This window comes from Schistocerca nitens, chromosome 7 (genome assembly GCF_023898315.1).
Source record: "Schistocerca nitens isolate TAMUIC-IGC-003100 chromosome 7, iqSchNite1.1, whole genome shotgun sequence".
NCBI classification, from domain to species: domain Eukaryota; kingdom Metazoa; phylum Arthropoda; class Insecta; order Orthoptera; family Acrididae; genus Schistocerca; species Schistocerca nitens.
This window is the reverse complement of record NC_064620.1, coordinates 618,850,141-618,867,625: the sequence shown is the minus strand read 5'-3', so window position 1 is coordinate 618,867,625 and position 17,485 is coordinate 618,850,141. Positions and strand designations below refer to the sequence as shown.

Genomic DNA, 17,485 nt, shown 5'->3' with positions numbered 1-17,485 from the left:
CATCTAACACAGCCACACATCGATCAAGACGCATCCAACACATGGCTAAGAAAAGGCAATATATACAGTGAGACAGAAGGATTCATGATTGCAATACAGGATCAAACAATAAACACCAGGTATTTCAGCAAGCATATTATTAAAGATCCCAATACCACAACAGATAAATGCAGACTTTGTAAACAACAAATAGAAACAGTAGATCACATCACAAGCGGATGTACAATACTAGCAAATACAGAATACCCCAGAAGACATGACAATGTCGCAAAAATAATACATCAACAGCTTGCCTTACAACATAAACTTATAAAACAACACGTTCCTACATACAAGTATGCACCACAAAATGTACTGGAGAATGATGAATACAAATTATACTGGAACAGAACCATTATAACAGATAAAACAACGCCACATAACAAACCTGACATCATACTCACCAATAAAAAGAAGAAATTAACACAACTAATCGAAATATCCATACCCAATACAACAAATATACAAAAGAAAACAGGAGAAAAAATTGAAAAATACATCCAACTGGCTGAGGAAGTCAAAGACATGTGGCATCAGGATAAAGTTGACATCATACCAATTATACTATCAACTACAGGAGTCATACCACACAATATCCACCAATGCATCAATGCAATACAGCTACATCCAAACATATATATACAATTACAGAAATCCGTAATTATTGATACATGTTCAATTACCCGAAAGTTCCTAAATGCAATATAACATATACCGTACAGCAAAAAGGAAGTGACGCTTGATAAAGGTCCGCGCCACTCCATTCCTAACCAGACTTAACGTCTGAGAAAGTAAAGATAATAATAATGTGCTATAACGACGACAGTTGCATTATAATCGCCTTTTACACACTGGCAGTTGAATTGGGCTTTCTGGTAGTTCTCCCACTCAATCCAGTATTTCCTCCTCCGCATCCAAAAGGGCGAGATTGCGCTGCCTTTCAACTTCCTCAGCAGCTGCCTTCTCATTTATTCAATGCTGGCTGCGCCTTCTCCTTGGAGGCATCTATCTAGGTCACTAACGCTGCCTACAACAATAAGATAATGAATGTAATTATTTCTTGAAAATGTTAGAGACATACAGAAAAAATCATACAGAAAATCGTATACTTTATCTCACAGAAATACAAAGTAAAATCGTATTCTCCAACAGAATGCAACATATTACGAAAAATAAATGTATATACATTACATGCCCTCATCATTAGACCCACGGTATATTACATGAACAAAAATTCTCTAGCTCCTACACGTTATGAAAATAAAATGCACTTTCGTTCATGCTGATCTGGATTGCATATTATTGCTGGAGGCTGCTGCAGTGCTCACTCTGCCTCCAGTTGGCGGTCCAGCGCAGCCAGCAACTCAGGGATGAGAGCTGCAACGAGAATAAACAAAAAGAAGGAATTTAATACCTGTTACAGAATAAAAATTGGTCCCACACTAAACTTACAGCAGAAAACCGTTCGAAACTGGGTGATATAGAGTAGTGCCTCTGTCACCTACAGCCAAAAAATTTCTGAGAGGGGGTGAAGCACTAAAAAAATTATGTCAGCAAACCATTCAAGCCTCGATAGTACAGAGGAGTGCCTCTGCCACCTATGTCCTGAACAATTGCTAGCGGGGGGGGGGGGGGGAGGTACTAAAAGAATTAGGTCAGCAAACCTTTCAAAGCTCGATAGTACAAAGGAGTCCTTAGCCATCTACAGGCTAAACAACTGCTGGGAGGGGGTGAAGTAGTAAAAAAGTTACATCAGCAAACTGTTCAAAGCTCGACAGTATGGAGCAGTGCCTCTCCCATCGATGGCCTAAAATTTGCTGTAGGAGGATGCGAAAATTACAGAACACACAGGTACATTGTATGAACAGAAAAAAAGCAATTAACTTACATGGCAGGCTGCCCTGAAGAAGGTATTGTTGCTCCTACCACTGGTGATGCTTTAGATGGAATCTGAGCACTTCATTCCCCCCCCCCCCCCCCAAAAAAAAAGAACTGACATAAATACAAACAAGCAAAGACACAGGTGAACTTACGATGGAAGAATGAGGGGACGATGATGGTTTACATAACCTCTACCCTTCTGCCTACCATTTCACCCACGGAGCCAACAGGAGTGCGATGTTCCTCCCCACCTACTGATGAATGCTGGTCGCAGAATGCAGGAAAAGTTGGTACTGGTCTGCTAGCCACAGATTTCGTGCACTTTTGTATTTGGGTTCTGTCGCATTCTGGAAATACTCACTTGTTCCACTGATCCGTTCTTTGTGCTAGACATGTTCGACGATCTGGCTGGAGAGCCCACTTCCAGTCACTGGTTCACTCTGCGGAGAGTTGCAGCCGCTGGTGCACATATTGCTCCACCAGTGCCAGGCTACGATGGTGCCTCATACAGCAAACTGCTGTGCTAGTATATTTAACAATATTGTTACGTGATGCAGGATCATCTTTAGAGTTTTGACATGATTTTTATTTTTATTATTATATATTTATTTTAGTGGAAAACGTTTAAACAATACTCCCACAAGTATTATAATTGTCTTTAAGGTTTTGACGTCGTTTATTGGCGCTCATTTAACTTAGTTTCAGATTATAAACAATATTCCCATGCAATATATTTCCAAGTGTATTTGCATTAATTTATTTTGCGCGATATATTCTCGTTCCCCATGCACTAGAGAAAACTGGTCTGTTTATGAGTGGTGACAAGAAGTCAGTACTGGAACTGAAGACTAGAGAGAGGTCTGGCCTTGGCTTGGTGCGTCAGAACTTTCAGCGCAGGTATATAACACTTTCCAACTACAGTGCAGTGTTTTGTGTGCAAGTGTATTCGAAACAAATTGTGTAAAGCAACATTTTCGAGGGTATTGAAGGGTCAAACAGTGCACGAAGTGTCTCAGGGAGGTAGGCTTTAGTACTTCCCACAAAAGTGGACGAAACGTCCCAAGAAGGAAGGCTGGACAAAGACTGGGAGTTTTCACAGGTGTGCCAGAACCTGCTTCGATCTTTTTAGAGTGTGTTCAAGTGTGGCTGTATTTCTCGGAATATAAAGTGTAATTATATCGCAAATTGTTTAAATATTGTTTTGTCATCTGCAAAGGTCTCTCTCTTTCTCTCTCTCTCTGTGTGCAGTGTTACATTTAGTTCCTGTGACATTTTCAATTTCTAAACTATGTGAATTTACCACACCATGCTTAAACTGTTTAAACAATATACAATATTCCATAAACAATATCCCCACAAATTGTTTAAATAGTCCATGCAACATTTAGTTCTAATCTTTTTAGTCAATCTGCTACTAGCTGCGAATTTTTGTGTAAGTATGTGTGAAACAATATTCTGCATAATTAGTATGGTATGGGTTAGTGTTTAACGTCCCGTCGACATCGGGGTCATTAGAGACGGAGCGTAAGCTCGGGGTAAGGAAGGATTGGGAAGGAAATCGGCCGTGCCCTTTCAAAGGAACCATCCCGGCATTTGCCTGAAACGATTTAGGGAAATCACGGAAAACCTAAATCAGGATGGCCGGAGACGGGATTGAACCGTCGTCCTCCCGAATGCGAGTCCAGTGTGCTAACCACTGCGCCACCTCGCTCGGTTGCATAATTAGTATATTTGCAAATTGTTTCAACTCCAGCATCAATTTAGAGGCATGTTAAAAATAAATAAACAGTATCTATGAAAATTGATTAATGCATTATGATTTACATTATATTAACCTGCTGTTGTGATAATCTTCTAGTTCATCGGCTCGACACAGACTGAACGAATTTCCCAGCATTTTTCCTGAGGCGACCATCTTGTATTACACCACTGGTTGGGAGTGTACTGGGAGTTGTCTGAGTGGGACCCACGTGCCGGCTGTGGAAAACCCATGACGTTTTTAGGAGTAGGGGTACTTAATTGATCAATTAATTTCCTTAGTTAATTTAATATCAATTTGTCATCAGAGGGGGCTAGAAACGGCTCAGCCCTACTACTCACGCTGTCATCTGACAAGCCATAAGGTGAGTGAACATTATGACTCTAGAGAAGAGAGACCATGCACTGTTAGTGAAACTGTCTTATGCTAATGACGAAAGTTAGAGTGGAACATTGAGAGATAAAACCAGCTGAAAGTCTGAGGATAGACCCAATGTCATTAAATAGTATACATTAAATGATGACGAAATTAGGAAACACGGGTGAGCTTGATGTAGCATCTGGAAAAGGGAGGTGTCCTATCCCTGTAGAAGTTACTGACGAGGTTGCTGTTGCTGTAGTTGACTGCGCAGCATGTGTCCTGCGTAGTACTAGTGCACATGTGTCATGAGAATTGTCCATGCAATAGTCTACAGTGCGGAAAGTGTTCCGATATATCGGACACTGGTACATGTAGACGATTCAGACAGTGCCGCACCTCATTTAGCTCTTCTGTTTCTGGCACAGATCGAAGTTTGTGACATGTGGCTAGGCAATATTCTGTGGGTTGACGAGGGACATTTTACAGTACAGGGTGTAGTGATTGCACAGAACTGCCGAATTTGCCTACTGTTGGACAGCGTGTTGTACACGAAGAGACACTGCATTCTCCGTATGTGACTGTGTGGTGTGGATTCACAACCACCTTTATTGTTGGTCCGTTCTTCTTTGAAGAGGACAAGCGCAGAGAGCCTGTCAGATGTACCGAGACGTGTGCAAGCTATCGAGACTTCCTTGTACAGCATGTGATTTCTACTTCGAGAAAGCGGAACTGTCTGTAAACCAGAGTTTTCATGCAAGATGAGGCAACACCTGAAGTCGCTTGTCCAGTGAAAAATCTGCTTAATGCAACCTTCCACGGGAGTGTTGTTTCGTGATGTATGGCCTGCAAGTCACCTTATCCGAATCCATGCGTCTTTTGGCTTTTGGGATATCTAAGAGAATGCTCTTATCAGAGACACGTTCGGTCTCAACCTGATCTGAATGCCGGTACACAGGGACACGCTGCTGAGATTCCACTGGAATTGCTGTGAGCAACTGTTGATCACTTCTTTCTACGGATGCTCATACTGAACAAATTGTGTGGGTGGCGGTTAACAATAATATCAAAGCTAAGCCTTTCTTACTTGTTTTACTTTTCCGCCCATGTCTCGTCCTAATCCGTTACCTACGGAAACATTTCCATAACCTTTTCTCGCATTTACAACGCCAGATTTGCACGTGGTAGTCAGAACTGGAAGTATTTTTTTCCAGCGTAAATCAATTCCTCATTATCTCATTAGAATATCTACCACCTTTCGTTGCCATACGATAACTACAGTCCGCACTGGTCCTCTTTGGGCAGCTGTATTTTAATTTGCACTCAGTACGTCCGTTTTGCTATGAGACACTTTACACAAAGTGTAGAAAAACTACGTTAATGGTCGCAGGTTGTAACTGAACAGCTTGCACACATTCATCACACAGTGGTAAGAAATTCGTTGTTTTCCCTTTGTGTTAAACATATTGAGGTAAGGGAAACACAGCCTAACGAAAGCTGCAATTTTATGTTTGGAAGTGACAAGTCAGGACGCTGTTTTTAATTCCTTGTACCTCCGTCGAAAATACACATCTCCCAAAATGCACCAGCTACACTAATTGATTACGAATCTATTCTTTCCCCGTGTCGTCATGAAACGGCACTTGCAACTGCGGTAATTCAACTGATATCACAATCATTGTCTTTGACGCTACAGATTTTCTCGAGTTTGTAAAACCGAAGAAGTAACTGGATATTAATTCATGTCTGCCCCCTTTAAACGGTTTCCGGAAAATCTACAATTCTTAATGCAAGTTGATTCTCACACCCCTCTAATCTGTAAGCAGAATTCTTGTCCTCCACGAAAGCAGCAACTTCGTTATACAGTGCTCGTACGGATTCTCGCGTAGTGCACAAGCTGTTCAGACGAATGGGAACTTTGGCTCCAAACATGGGCAGAAGACGCTTTTGTTCGTGTCATTTAACGTCGCAAATGTGGCTAAGTACTGTTATAAGAGGAACACAACAGGGAACGCTCTCACGATATTCCAAATCTGTTATTGTATTGAAAACCTGGTCGGAGACAAAAACAAAATATTCGTATCAGTCATCCTCTCCTGTGCGTCTTTAGTAATATTTACTCCCGTCGGCTTAACGTCTGCGAATATGGTTGTAAGTAAAACGATATTCACAAGACACCAATCTGTGTTTATGTAATGTGCTGTAAGTGTCAAATAATGCAACTTTTTCACAAATCATTCCACATAGCAACTGTCGCAGACAATGTTTCATTAATAACTTAGATAATAACAGAAGGCCTTATCCGGTTCCGAGCTGCTGCAACCTCTTCTGTGACATGTTTACTTACACTAGAGAGGTTTCACATAATATCTGAAACGCTGAGTTCTCGATAATATGCGCCCAAATGAATTAATTGTAGACCTATTTCGTTGAAACCTTCACCAGAAACAACTCTCAAAGTATCATCTCTTTAGTGCACATTGCAACGAACTGTTGTTTTTTTTATATTATTATTAATACGTACATTCCTGAAGGACGTGTGCCAGTGTGGGATATCTTACAACTGTGTTTCTTTAAATGAGTTGCTCCCGACTAGAAACACAATAACATAGATCAGTTTAGGCACGAGACGTATCTTGTAGACTTCAGTTATCGTTTATAACAAATATTTATTTCTTATTTCGCTTTTTAGACCCAATAGTTTCTTCTGCATTTACGCATTGGTTACAGTTTTACTTATTACTGCACTTGCTTTCTCACTCTGCATGATTATAAACACACCACAATTGAGAAGCCTGTGCTGGATGTAGTAGCGGAGGGATAAGGACACGTTTAACGTTTTTATAGTCGAACACTACCTGGGACACGGTCACGCCCTCTACGCTCGGCCACCATAACTAGTGCGCGCAGGCTGTCCGGTTACGCACACTTCGCATTTTATGCGCGACTACTCGGTCATGCAGGACTGGTCTGTCCCATCACCGACGGCTCCACTTTTTATTTTCATTTATTTACACGTCAAGTTCCGTAGGACCAAATTGAGGAGCAAATCTCCAAGCTCATGGAAAGAGTCAGTACATGATATTACAACATGAAAGTTGTAGTGGACTGTTAAGGCAGCCAGTCCACAGTGAAGTAGCCGAAAGGGCACGCGTCAACTCACGCCGTCTGGCGTTAAGTCTGGAACAGGATTCGTAATGAATGTGATAAAGAAAAGAACGTAGCTACTAGAACACTTAACTTTTATATCGTCCTTTGGTATACAGCATTCTTGATGATACAAGTGAGACTCTTTAGATTCATGAAGTAACTAATGGCGCCTTGCTAGGTCGTAGCCATGGACTTAGCTTAAGGCTATTCTAACTGTCTCTCGGCAAATGAGAGAAAGGCTTCGTCAGTGTAGTCGCTAGCAACGTCGTCGTACAACTGGGGCGAGTGCTAGTACGTCTCTCGAGACCTGCCTAGTGGTGGCGCTCGGTCTGCGATCCTGACAGTGGCGACACGCGGGTCCGACATGTACTAATGGACCGCGGCCGATTTAAGCTACCACCTAGCAAGTGTGGTGTCTAGCGGTGACACCACAAAAGTAATAACAGATAAAAATAAATGTTAACGAACCTGAAAAAAGTCAGTCCATATGTTTAAGTAAACGCTATCAGCAATACAATAAGAATCAGCTTAACTTTTCAAGGAACTCCTCAACAGAATAGAAGGAGTGACCCATGAGGAAACTCTTCAGTTTCGATTTGAAAGCGCGTGGATTACTGCTAAGATTTTTGAATTCCAGTGGTAGCTTATTGAAAATTGATGCAGCAGTATACTGCACACCTTTCTGCACTAGAGTTAAGGAAGTCCGATCCAAATGAAGATTTGATTTCTGCCGAGTATTAACCGTGGTGTGACCGCCAGACACCACACTTGCTAGGTGGTAGCCTTTAAATCGGCCGCGGTCCATTAGTATACGTCGGATCCGCGTGTCGCCACTATCAGTGAATTGCAGACCGAGCGCCGCCACACGGCAGGTCTAGTCTAGAGAGACTCCATAGCACTCGCCCCAGTTGTACAGCAGACTTTGCTAGCGATGGTTCACTGACTACATACGCTCTCATTTGATTTGTATCAATCCAAACGACTGCCATTCGGGTGCGTATCCGCCCCTGTATTGTTTCAGCGATATCTACAAACTGTTGGTGCGTCGGTACTTACTGCAGCAAACTATCTGGACGATATTGTGATCTCCGGAAAGACGGAAGAAGAACATTTAGCCAGTCCCAGAGCATTGTTTCAGGTTTTGCGATGAAATGGTTTTCGCTTACGGAAGGACAAATGAGTGATTTTCGCTCGTGACTTGCCATACATGGGCCATGTACTCAATGCCCAAGGCATACATCCCAGTCCCACACACCTCTGTGCCACACAAGACTTGCCTTCACCGCAGAATTTGAAGCAGCTACAAAGTGTGCTGGGAAAAATTAACTATTGTCGTAAATATGTGCCGCATGCCTTTTCCATATCAGCTCTGCTTCATCGCTTACGCCGCGTTCCGTTCGTCTGGACGACGGAATGCGAACGCGCCTTTCGCTAGTTGAAATCGGCGTTGCTTTCCAATACTTGCCTTACGCCATTCGATCCCCAGAAGCCCCTTTTGTTGATGGTGGATGCATCGGATTTCGGGATCGGTGCTCTGCTTGCGCACAAAGATGGCTCGCACGATCGCCTTATTGCCTTTGCGTCCAAATTGCTCTCGTCTGCGCAAAGAAACTACTCACAGATCGAGAAAGAAGCATTGGCTCTCGTATTTGGTGTTACAAAGTTTCATGACTTCTTGTATGGTCGTCACTTTACCATAATCACAGACCATAAACCTTTGACATCGCTTTTTCATCCGAACAAGCCTGTACCTCCACATACCGTGCAGAAATTCATTCGCTGGTCTAATTTAACTTGCTTGCATGGTCATTGATTCGGAAACCGATGACGTGGTCGAATCGTTGCCGATTGATTTTCGCCGTGTAGCTACAGCCACAACTGCCGACGCTGTCCTTGCTACCGTTCTGCGTTTTCTTGCTACGCAATGGCCCTTGTCAAAGTCATGGATCGGGGATCCGTTGGTCCGCCGATTTTTTGCTCACCAGGAGTGACTTTTTGTTCGACGTGCTGTTTTGCTGTTGCGTTCTGATGATGATCAGTCCAGGGTCGTGGTCCCACGTTCGTTACAGTCCTCTGTCTTAAAGCTTCTCCACCAAGGATATTGGGGTATAGTGAGAACAAAACAACTTGCTCGTCAGCACTGTACATGGTTCGGAATAGATGCCGCGATTACAACTATGTGCTCTTCCTGCATGGCATAAACCGAACAACAATCAGCACCACCGCGGAAATTCTTTGCGTGGCCAAAAGCCACTTCCCCTTGGCAACGCTTACACATCGATTTTGCTGGTCCATTCTGGAGTGGTCATTTTCTGGAATGCTCGATGGTTGGTTGTGATAGATTCGTTCAGTAATTTTCCTTTTGTAGTAATTTTCCTTTTGTTGTCCAGATGTCTTTCACGACGTCATCTACCACCATCCAAGCGTTATCTGCTATCTTTTGCATTGAAGGTCTTCCACAGACAATTGTTTCTGACAATGGCCCACAATTCATGTCCACAGAATTTCAGTTATTCTGCAAGGCCAATGGTATTCGACATCTGACGTCCGCGCCGTTTTCGCCACAGTCAAACGGTGCCGCTGAAAGATTGGTCAGGACTTTCAAGTCACAGAAAGTTGAAAGAGTCGCATTCTCGGAAGGACGCGTTATTGCTCTTTTTGTCTTCATATCGCTCTCAGCCCCGAGATGGTCGCTGGATGGCTGAATTGCTCCACGGTCGTCATCATCGAACCTTGATGTCTTTGTTACATTCGCCGCATCATGTTCCTGTGCAGTGGCCGACACCTGCTTTTGCCCCAGACGACGTTGTCTACTACTGCCACTATAGAGGTTCACGGCGTTGGCTCGAAGGCCGGATTCTTCGCTGCCTCGGACGCGCTATGTATTTGTGGGCCTCTGGTGAGGTGCGCCAGCATCTCAATCAGCTGCGCCTCTGTCGTCGCACGGGATCTGCCGCTCGCCCTCTGCTTTCAGCTAAGGTGCCGTCTGGTCAGCGCCCGGGGACCCATCTACTGGCTCACCTCAGCCCCATGTGTTACCGACGCTGCTTTCCATTTTGCCCCATTGCGACGCGCCGCCTCCGCTGCCGCCTGTTTTCCCGCCGGTGACGCCCGCAGTGGACGCGTCGCTTCAGCCACCGGTCACCTCCCTGGGTCACGTGCAGCCGATCGCTTCCCGTGACCAGTTGTCCTCCGACGTGGAACTCTTGCCCGCTCCCGACCATATGTCGTCTTCGCCCGTCGGGTGCCCCGGCCCGATGGAGGTCGACCCTTCGGCTCCTCCTGTCTCTCTACGGGCGCATACACCGCATGTTGGAGTGGTTGGTGTGCACGCTGGAGTAGGTTTTGAGGCGTTCCCTAGCTCCCCGCGGTCCGAACGGCAGGGTGCTGGTGGCGCAGCCTCGCCTGTTGTTAGGCTCCCACCTCGTCACACACGACAACATGGGGTCCCCCCCACGGCGGACGGAGGTCTTATACTACAACCGTATGGCGATTCGCGGGAGAGGAATGTGGTGTCACCGCCAGACACCACACTTGCTAGGTGGTAGCCTTTAAATCGGCCGCGGTCCGTTAGTATACGTCGGACCCGCGTGTCGCCACTATCAGTGAATTGCAGACCGAGCGCCACCAAATGGCAGGTCTAGTCTAGAGAGACTCCCTAGCACTCGCCCCAGTTGTACAGCCGACTTTGCTAGCGATGGTTCACTCACCACACATGCTCTCATTTGCAGAGACGACAGTTTACCATAGGCTTCTGCTACGTCATTTGCTAGCGAGGCGCCATATTCTTCAGTAATGTATTCTGAACTGATAATATTGTGAATCATGTACCGTCAAGAGCGACGTTCATCATTAATGGATTAAAGTTAAGTATCAAACTAATTACGTCCGCTTTCTGAATTCTAATTCCTTGTCATGTTCCAGACCTCACGTCAATATAGTTCTTTCCTCCTCACGCCAGCCTGCGTGAGCTAAAACGCGTGCATTTCGGCCTCCACTACTAACACGGTGTTGGTTCTTCTGCCAACACAACATTAACCAAGTGAAAGTTGCCTGTTCTTGAGAATAAACTAATATTGGTAACAAGAAACGACAATAAGGAGTATAGATATTGAGAGGCCAATGTCAAAATACCCAGACTCGTGAACAGAAGTCGACAGGAGGTTCGTGAACTCGCACCACTTATTGCCCAAACCGCCCGTTTCTGAGCCAAAAATATCCTTCTACAGTGGGAAGAGCTATCCCAAAATATAATACCGTAAGACATAAGCGAATGAAAATAAGCGAAGTAGACTAATTTTCGTGTCGAAGTATAAGTCACTTCTGATACCGTTCGAATAGTAAAAATGGCAGTATTAAGTCTTTGAATAAGATCCTGAACGTGGTGTTTCCACGACAGCTGACTATCTAGCTGAATACCTAGAAATTTGTACTATTCAGTTTCACTAACCATATGCCGGTTCTGTGAAATTAAAACGTCAGGTGTTGAATTGTGTGTTAGAAACTGTAAAAACTGAGTCTTACTGTGATTTAACTTTAGTTTATTTTCTACAAGCCATGAACTGAGGTCACGTACTGCACTATTTGAATCCGAGCCAATGTTGCACACAGCATCCTTTACTATCAAGCTAGTGTTATCAGAAAACAGAAATATTTTAGGGTTACCCGTAATACTAGAGGGCATATCATTTATATAAATAAGTAACAGGAGTGGCCGCAACACTGATCCCTGGGGCACCCCCCCCTCCTACCCCCACTTGACAGTACCACACTCACATCCCACATCACACCTGTTTTCATCGTTGTGAATAATGACCTTTTGCTGCCTGTTGCTAAAGTAAGAGATGAACCAATTGTTAGCTTCTCCCCATATTCCGTAATGGTCCAACTTCTGGAGCAATATTTTGCGATCAACACAATCTAATGCCTTTGTTAAATCAAAAAATACGCCAAGCGTTCGAAACGTTTTGGTTAGCCCATCCAGTATCTCACAGAGAAAAGAGAATATAGCATATTCAGTTGTTAAACGACTTCTAAAGTCGAACTGTACATTTGATAGCAAATCGTATGATATAAAATGATCAATTATCCTTACATACAAAGCCTTTTCAATAACTTTAGGAAACACTGGTGGCATAGAAATGGGTCTAAAATTATCTACATTACCCCGTTCTCCCTTTTTATAAAGCGGCTTTACTACTGAATACTTTAATCGCTCAGGAAACTGATCATTCCTAAAGGAAAAATTACAAATATGGCTTAATACAGGGCTAACATGCGCAGCATAGTACTTTAATATTCTGCTAGACACTCCATCATAACCATGAGAGTACTTAGTCTTCAGTGATTTAATTATTGACTCAGTGTCCCTCTTGTCTGTATCACAGAGGAGTATTTCAGACATCAATCTCGGGAAGACATTTGCCAAGGAAGTTATATGATTTCCTGTGGAAACTAAATTTTTATTTAATTCACCAGCAATGCTCAGAAAATGATTGTTAAATACTATACATATATCTGTTTTATCAGTAACAGAAATATTTTTACTGTGACTTTATATCGTCGACCTTGTGCTTCTGACCAGACACTTCCTTCACAACTGACCATATGGTTTTAATTTTATCCTGTGAATTAGCTAATCTATTTGCATACCACATACTCTTTCCCTTCCTAATAACATTTTAAGCATCTTACAATACTGTTTGTAATGGGCTACTGTAGCCTGATTGTGACTACTCACAATATTTTGATATAATTCCCTCTTTGTTCTACATGATATCCTTATCCCACTAGTGAGCCCCCTGGGCTGCCCATTACTGCTAGTACCCCGTTTAAAATGGTGTAATGGAAAGCAACTCTCTAAGAGCATTAGAAATGTGTTAAGTAAAGAACTGTATTTATCACCTATGTTATCGGCGCTATAAACATCCTGCCACTCTTGTTCCTTGACAGTTTTTAAAATACTCACTATTGCCGTTGGGTTAACTTTCCTACATAGTTTGTAATTAAATGTGACATTGGTTTGAGTACAAAAGCCTATTAGTGCTAAAATGTGTGCATCGTGGTCTGAAAGGCCATTCACGCTCTTACAAACAGAATGACCATCTAGTAATGAAGAATGAATAAAAATATTGTCTATGGCTGTGCTACTGTTCCCCAGCACCGTAGTTGAAAAAAACACAATTTGCATCAGATCGTGTGAATTTAGATCTATCAACATCCTTTTTCTTCTACAATCATATACAAAATTAATATTGAAGTCACCACATGTAACTAGTTTCTGGTACTCCCTACAAAGTGAATCAAGAACCCTCTCTTGCTTGATTAGAAATGCTCTGAAGTCGGAGTTAGGGGACCTATAAACAACAACAGTTAGAAGTTTAGTTTTACTAAATTCAACTAACTCTACACAGCATTCAAATATCTGTTCAGTGCAGTGTCTTGATACGTCTATGGACTCAAATGGAATACTGTTTTTCACGTACACAAGGGACTCCTTGAGAAACAGCCAGCTAATCTGTAGCCTGGTAAAGGAGGGCCACTGAATTGCCAAATAATTTAAGTGGTGCTCTGATATACCAATAATTTCAGAGTCAACATCTATAAGCAGTTCACTAACTTTATCTCTAATACGTCTTATATTCCACAAGGCACATGTCCATGAAACACATGGTCAGCTTTTCTTCTAAACCTGAACCACAGTTCTTCACACGCTTCTCTCTAGAATCAAACGTTTTGAATTCCTCAAGGACCTTAAACACACACACACACACACAAACGCATACACGCACAATTTATCGACCGACCGACAAATTTCGTGGCAGCCCACACAACGCACGTCCCGGCCGACTACACTCAACGACTGCAGCGCCGCCCTGCACCTTTCGCTGGTTGTGACGTTATGTTCTACGAGATATCGCTTAGTGTTACACAGAAAAAGAATTGGGATTTGGCTTGGCTGTTTTCGAACGAAAAATGCCAGAAAAAGCTGTGGTAGAGCTGCAGGTAAAGAAATGGATAATGCAATGGAAGAAATGCAACTACACTGTGTTACTCACGGAGCTGGGACCCGAAGATTTTTGGAATGGATGAAAACTGCTTTTCAGAAAATACAGAAGATGCAGTCGTGAAGTTGTAGTAGTAGTAGTTGTAGTAGTAGTAGTAGTAGTAGTTAGTAGCTTTTTTCATCTGTAGATCTGGTTTTACATGGATATGGGACATGTCAAACTATTTACAAGTTACGACCAATTTAAAATAAGCTAATTCGTATACACGTACATTTACAGACTTCTAGTCAGAGACAATCATTAGATTTATTCCTGATATACAATACTTTTTTAAAAAAATTATTAAATAATGTAATGCCACACTGATCACTCATATTTCACTACCAGTCACTGTACACACTATACACACATTGTTTCATAACACTTCACTCACTACACACACACACACACACACACACACACACACACACACACACACACGCGCACACACACACACACAGGTGATATCTGAGCCATTTTTTGTGCTGCAACTTCCCATCTGCAATCCTGAAAAAGTGAGTCAGCATCCCTCTATAGTGTTGAGCTCAGAAAGAGGAAGAGGTGTTAGTATTGTGCTATGCATAGCTTGCGGGTAAGTATTTCTAGAAAAAGAAAAAATAAGGAAAAAAACATAATGTGTAGGTGTTAGATGGAATGTTGGATGTTTTATAATCATTATTGTTATTTATTTGTATAACTGTTCTTTACCAAACCCCTACCGTTTTATCTAAGTAATCCTTCACTGTATAAAATGTAATGCATAACAGATACATTTTAGCTGCCGTATTAAATAAGTGTATTTTTGCAATTCCTTTAATCTCTTTTGGTATTTTATTGTACAGTTTTATTCCTTGGTAGAAAATGCTGTTTTGACTTTTATGTTTATTTTTTCTTGGCAAATGTAAGTTGAGCTCAGCTCTTGTTCCATGGTCATGGACAAAGCTGTTTGTGCAGTAATTACCAATGTTATTTTTGATGTGTACAACTGACTGGTAAATGTATTCCCATCGAGCAGTAAAATCCCCAGTGTTTTGAACAGATCTTTACAATGAGCTCGACTACTATTTTTGGTTATTATTCTTATGGTTCTTTTCTAGAGTTTGAAAATTTTGTTCATTTTTTGTTCATTTGTTCCCCAACGCCGGCCGCGGTGGTCTCGCGGTTCTAGGCGCGCAGTCCGGAACCGTGCGACTTCTACGGTCGCAGGTTCGAATCCTGCCTCAGGCATGGATGTTTGTGATGTCCTTAGGTTAGTTAGGTTTAAGTAGTTCTAAGTTCTAGGGGACTGATAACCACAGCAGTTGAGTCCCATAGTGCTCAGAGCCATTTTTGTTCCCCAAAAAAATATGACATAGCTGAGATCCCCTGCTATACCCGCAGGACAGGACAGATGAGTGGCGGTCAATTACACTCGAACATACTACTTTATTCATCTGACAAACATTACAAGAATAAGAAAACATTACAAACAGAGCTAGCCAAACATTAATTTTATACCTCAATTCCCGGCTAAATGCGCCTTTCAGTATCACACTTAAAGGGCAAAACAACTTTAATTTAAAACCAACTGAAGGCCAATCACTTAAGACTCAAACACATGAATTTGAATTTTAAAAGGCAGAAGGCCTCGTCTTTAAAACATTTCTCTAAATTAGGCTGAAGGCCCAAACAATCTCACACGTTAAGGGCAAAACAAATGTACTTCAGAATCGGCTAGAAACCATACACAAACAACAAGGACAAATAAGAAAAGGCAGCACATCAAACGGCGCTCAGAACTTTCCTAGGGTCGGCCTGGAATTCACACACTAACGCTTGCTTAGGTGAGACAGGCAGATGGCCCAACAATTCTCACTCCGACAGCAACCCAACTGACAGACAGTCACCTGATGAAGCGACAGGATAACTTCCTCTCCACCCGACCAGCACACAACAGGGAGTTCAATGGAACAACGCAGAAGGTATTGGCGCCCACAACGAATTACACATTCAGCTGTCAAACTACATGTCGTGCAGGACAGCCACAACACAAGGAGAAAAATACAAATGGTTCAAATGGCTCTGAGCACTATGGGACTTAACTGATGAGGTCATCAGTTCCCTAGAGCTTAGAACTACTTAAACTTAACTAACCTAAGGACATCACACACATCCATGGCTGAGGCAGGATTCGAAACTGCGACCGTAGTGGTCGCGCAGTTCCAGACTGTAGCGCCTAGAACCGCGAGAAAAATACACTGCCTGAATTTACGTCAACGCCAGGGCAGGTAACCAGAACATTAACGGCCACAAGGGAGAAGATTTCGCTGGTGCACTTCAATTCAAAAATAATTAAGTTAAACTCCATAGGAGGGCGGCTAGTTTTTCACCTACTTGAAAATACACATTGTTGCTCACAGGAATGTCCCAACAGCCCACAACGAAATTCAAACGACACAATGTGAACAGTTGGGGCTGGCTGGTAGATTAAGTAAGGACTGAACTTTCGTGTATGGGATCGGTGAGCCAAGGACCTCGTAGCAATGGGAACAGCCCCTCACACTCCGACCACACGTGAGTGCCGCCAGCGGCCCCGGCCAGACCCGCACCATGGAGACTTGCTCGCTGCTCCACACGAAGAGGGCACAGCCAGAAGCGATAAGCGTGAGGCCAAAGATAGTACAAGGGTGCGAATATCGATACATGCTGCTGCTGCGACTCGTGAAGAGAGAGGATAACAGCATAACCGCGATAAGTGTGGGAGACTAATCACAGAATAGCAACCAAGGTTTAATGAAAAACATATTACGGGCCAGCCACAGCTCAACCTTCCCCCTTAACACAGGGAGGGGGTGACTCATACCCTAAGCTACCTGAACTTAACTTGGCTAAGGTGAACCCGATACTGGTTACCCGAACAATATCCTTGACCAACAGATTTACCGGGCCTAACATACGCATCATGGTGCAAGACCCCAGAAAACGGGGAGTAAATTTACTAAGATTCCCGCCACGCACCTGCCTCCCCAGGAAATTGCGGACATAGACTTGATCCCCTGGCCTGCCCTTAAAAATTTCTCGATTACTACTATAACGCTCAGCTTGTTTATTATGTGCTCTGAGTATATTTCGTCTGGCCTGGTTCCAGTTTCCCTTGATAACTTGAGGACTAAATATCTCGTGGAATAAGATCTTGAATTCCCCACAAGTTCGAAAGAGGGGAATTAATGGGATACGAAAGGATCAAGGAGGCGGGCGTAGCTCGCAAAACTTC

General features: G+C 43.1%; 1 protein-coding gene across 1 annotated transcript in view; it reads right to left on the bottom strand.

Annotated features, from left to right (window-relative positions):
- Window positions 1-1,363: 1,363 nt before the first annotated feature.
- The window catches only part of LOC126195791 (trichohyalin-like), an 83,836-nt gene continuing 67,714 nt past the window's right edge, over window positions 1,364-17,485 (bottom strand). The window contains exon 2 of the mRNA XM_049934426.1: window positions 1,364-1,453. Within this exon, the coding sequence (XP_049790383.1) occupies window positions 1,364-1,453 (90 nt within the window). The remainder of the gene's footprint in view (window positions 1,454-17,485) is intronic.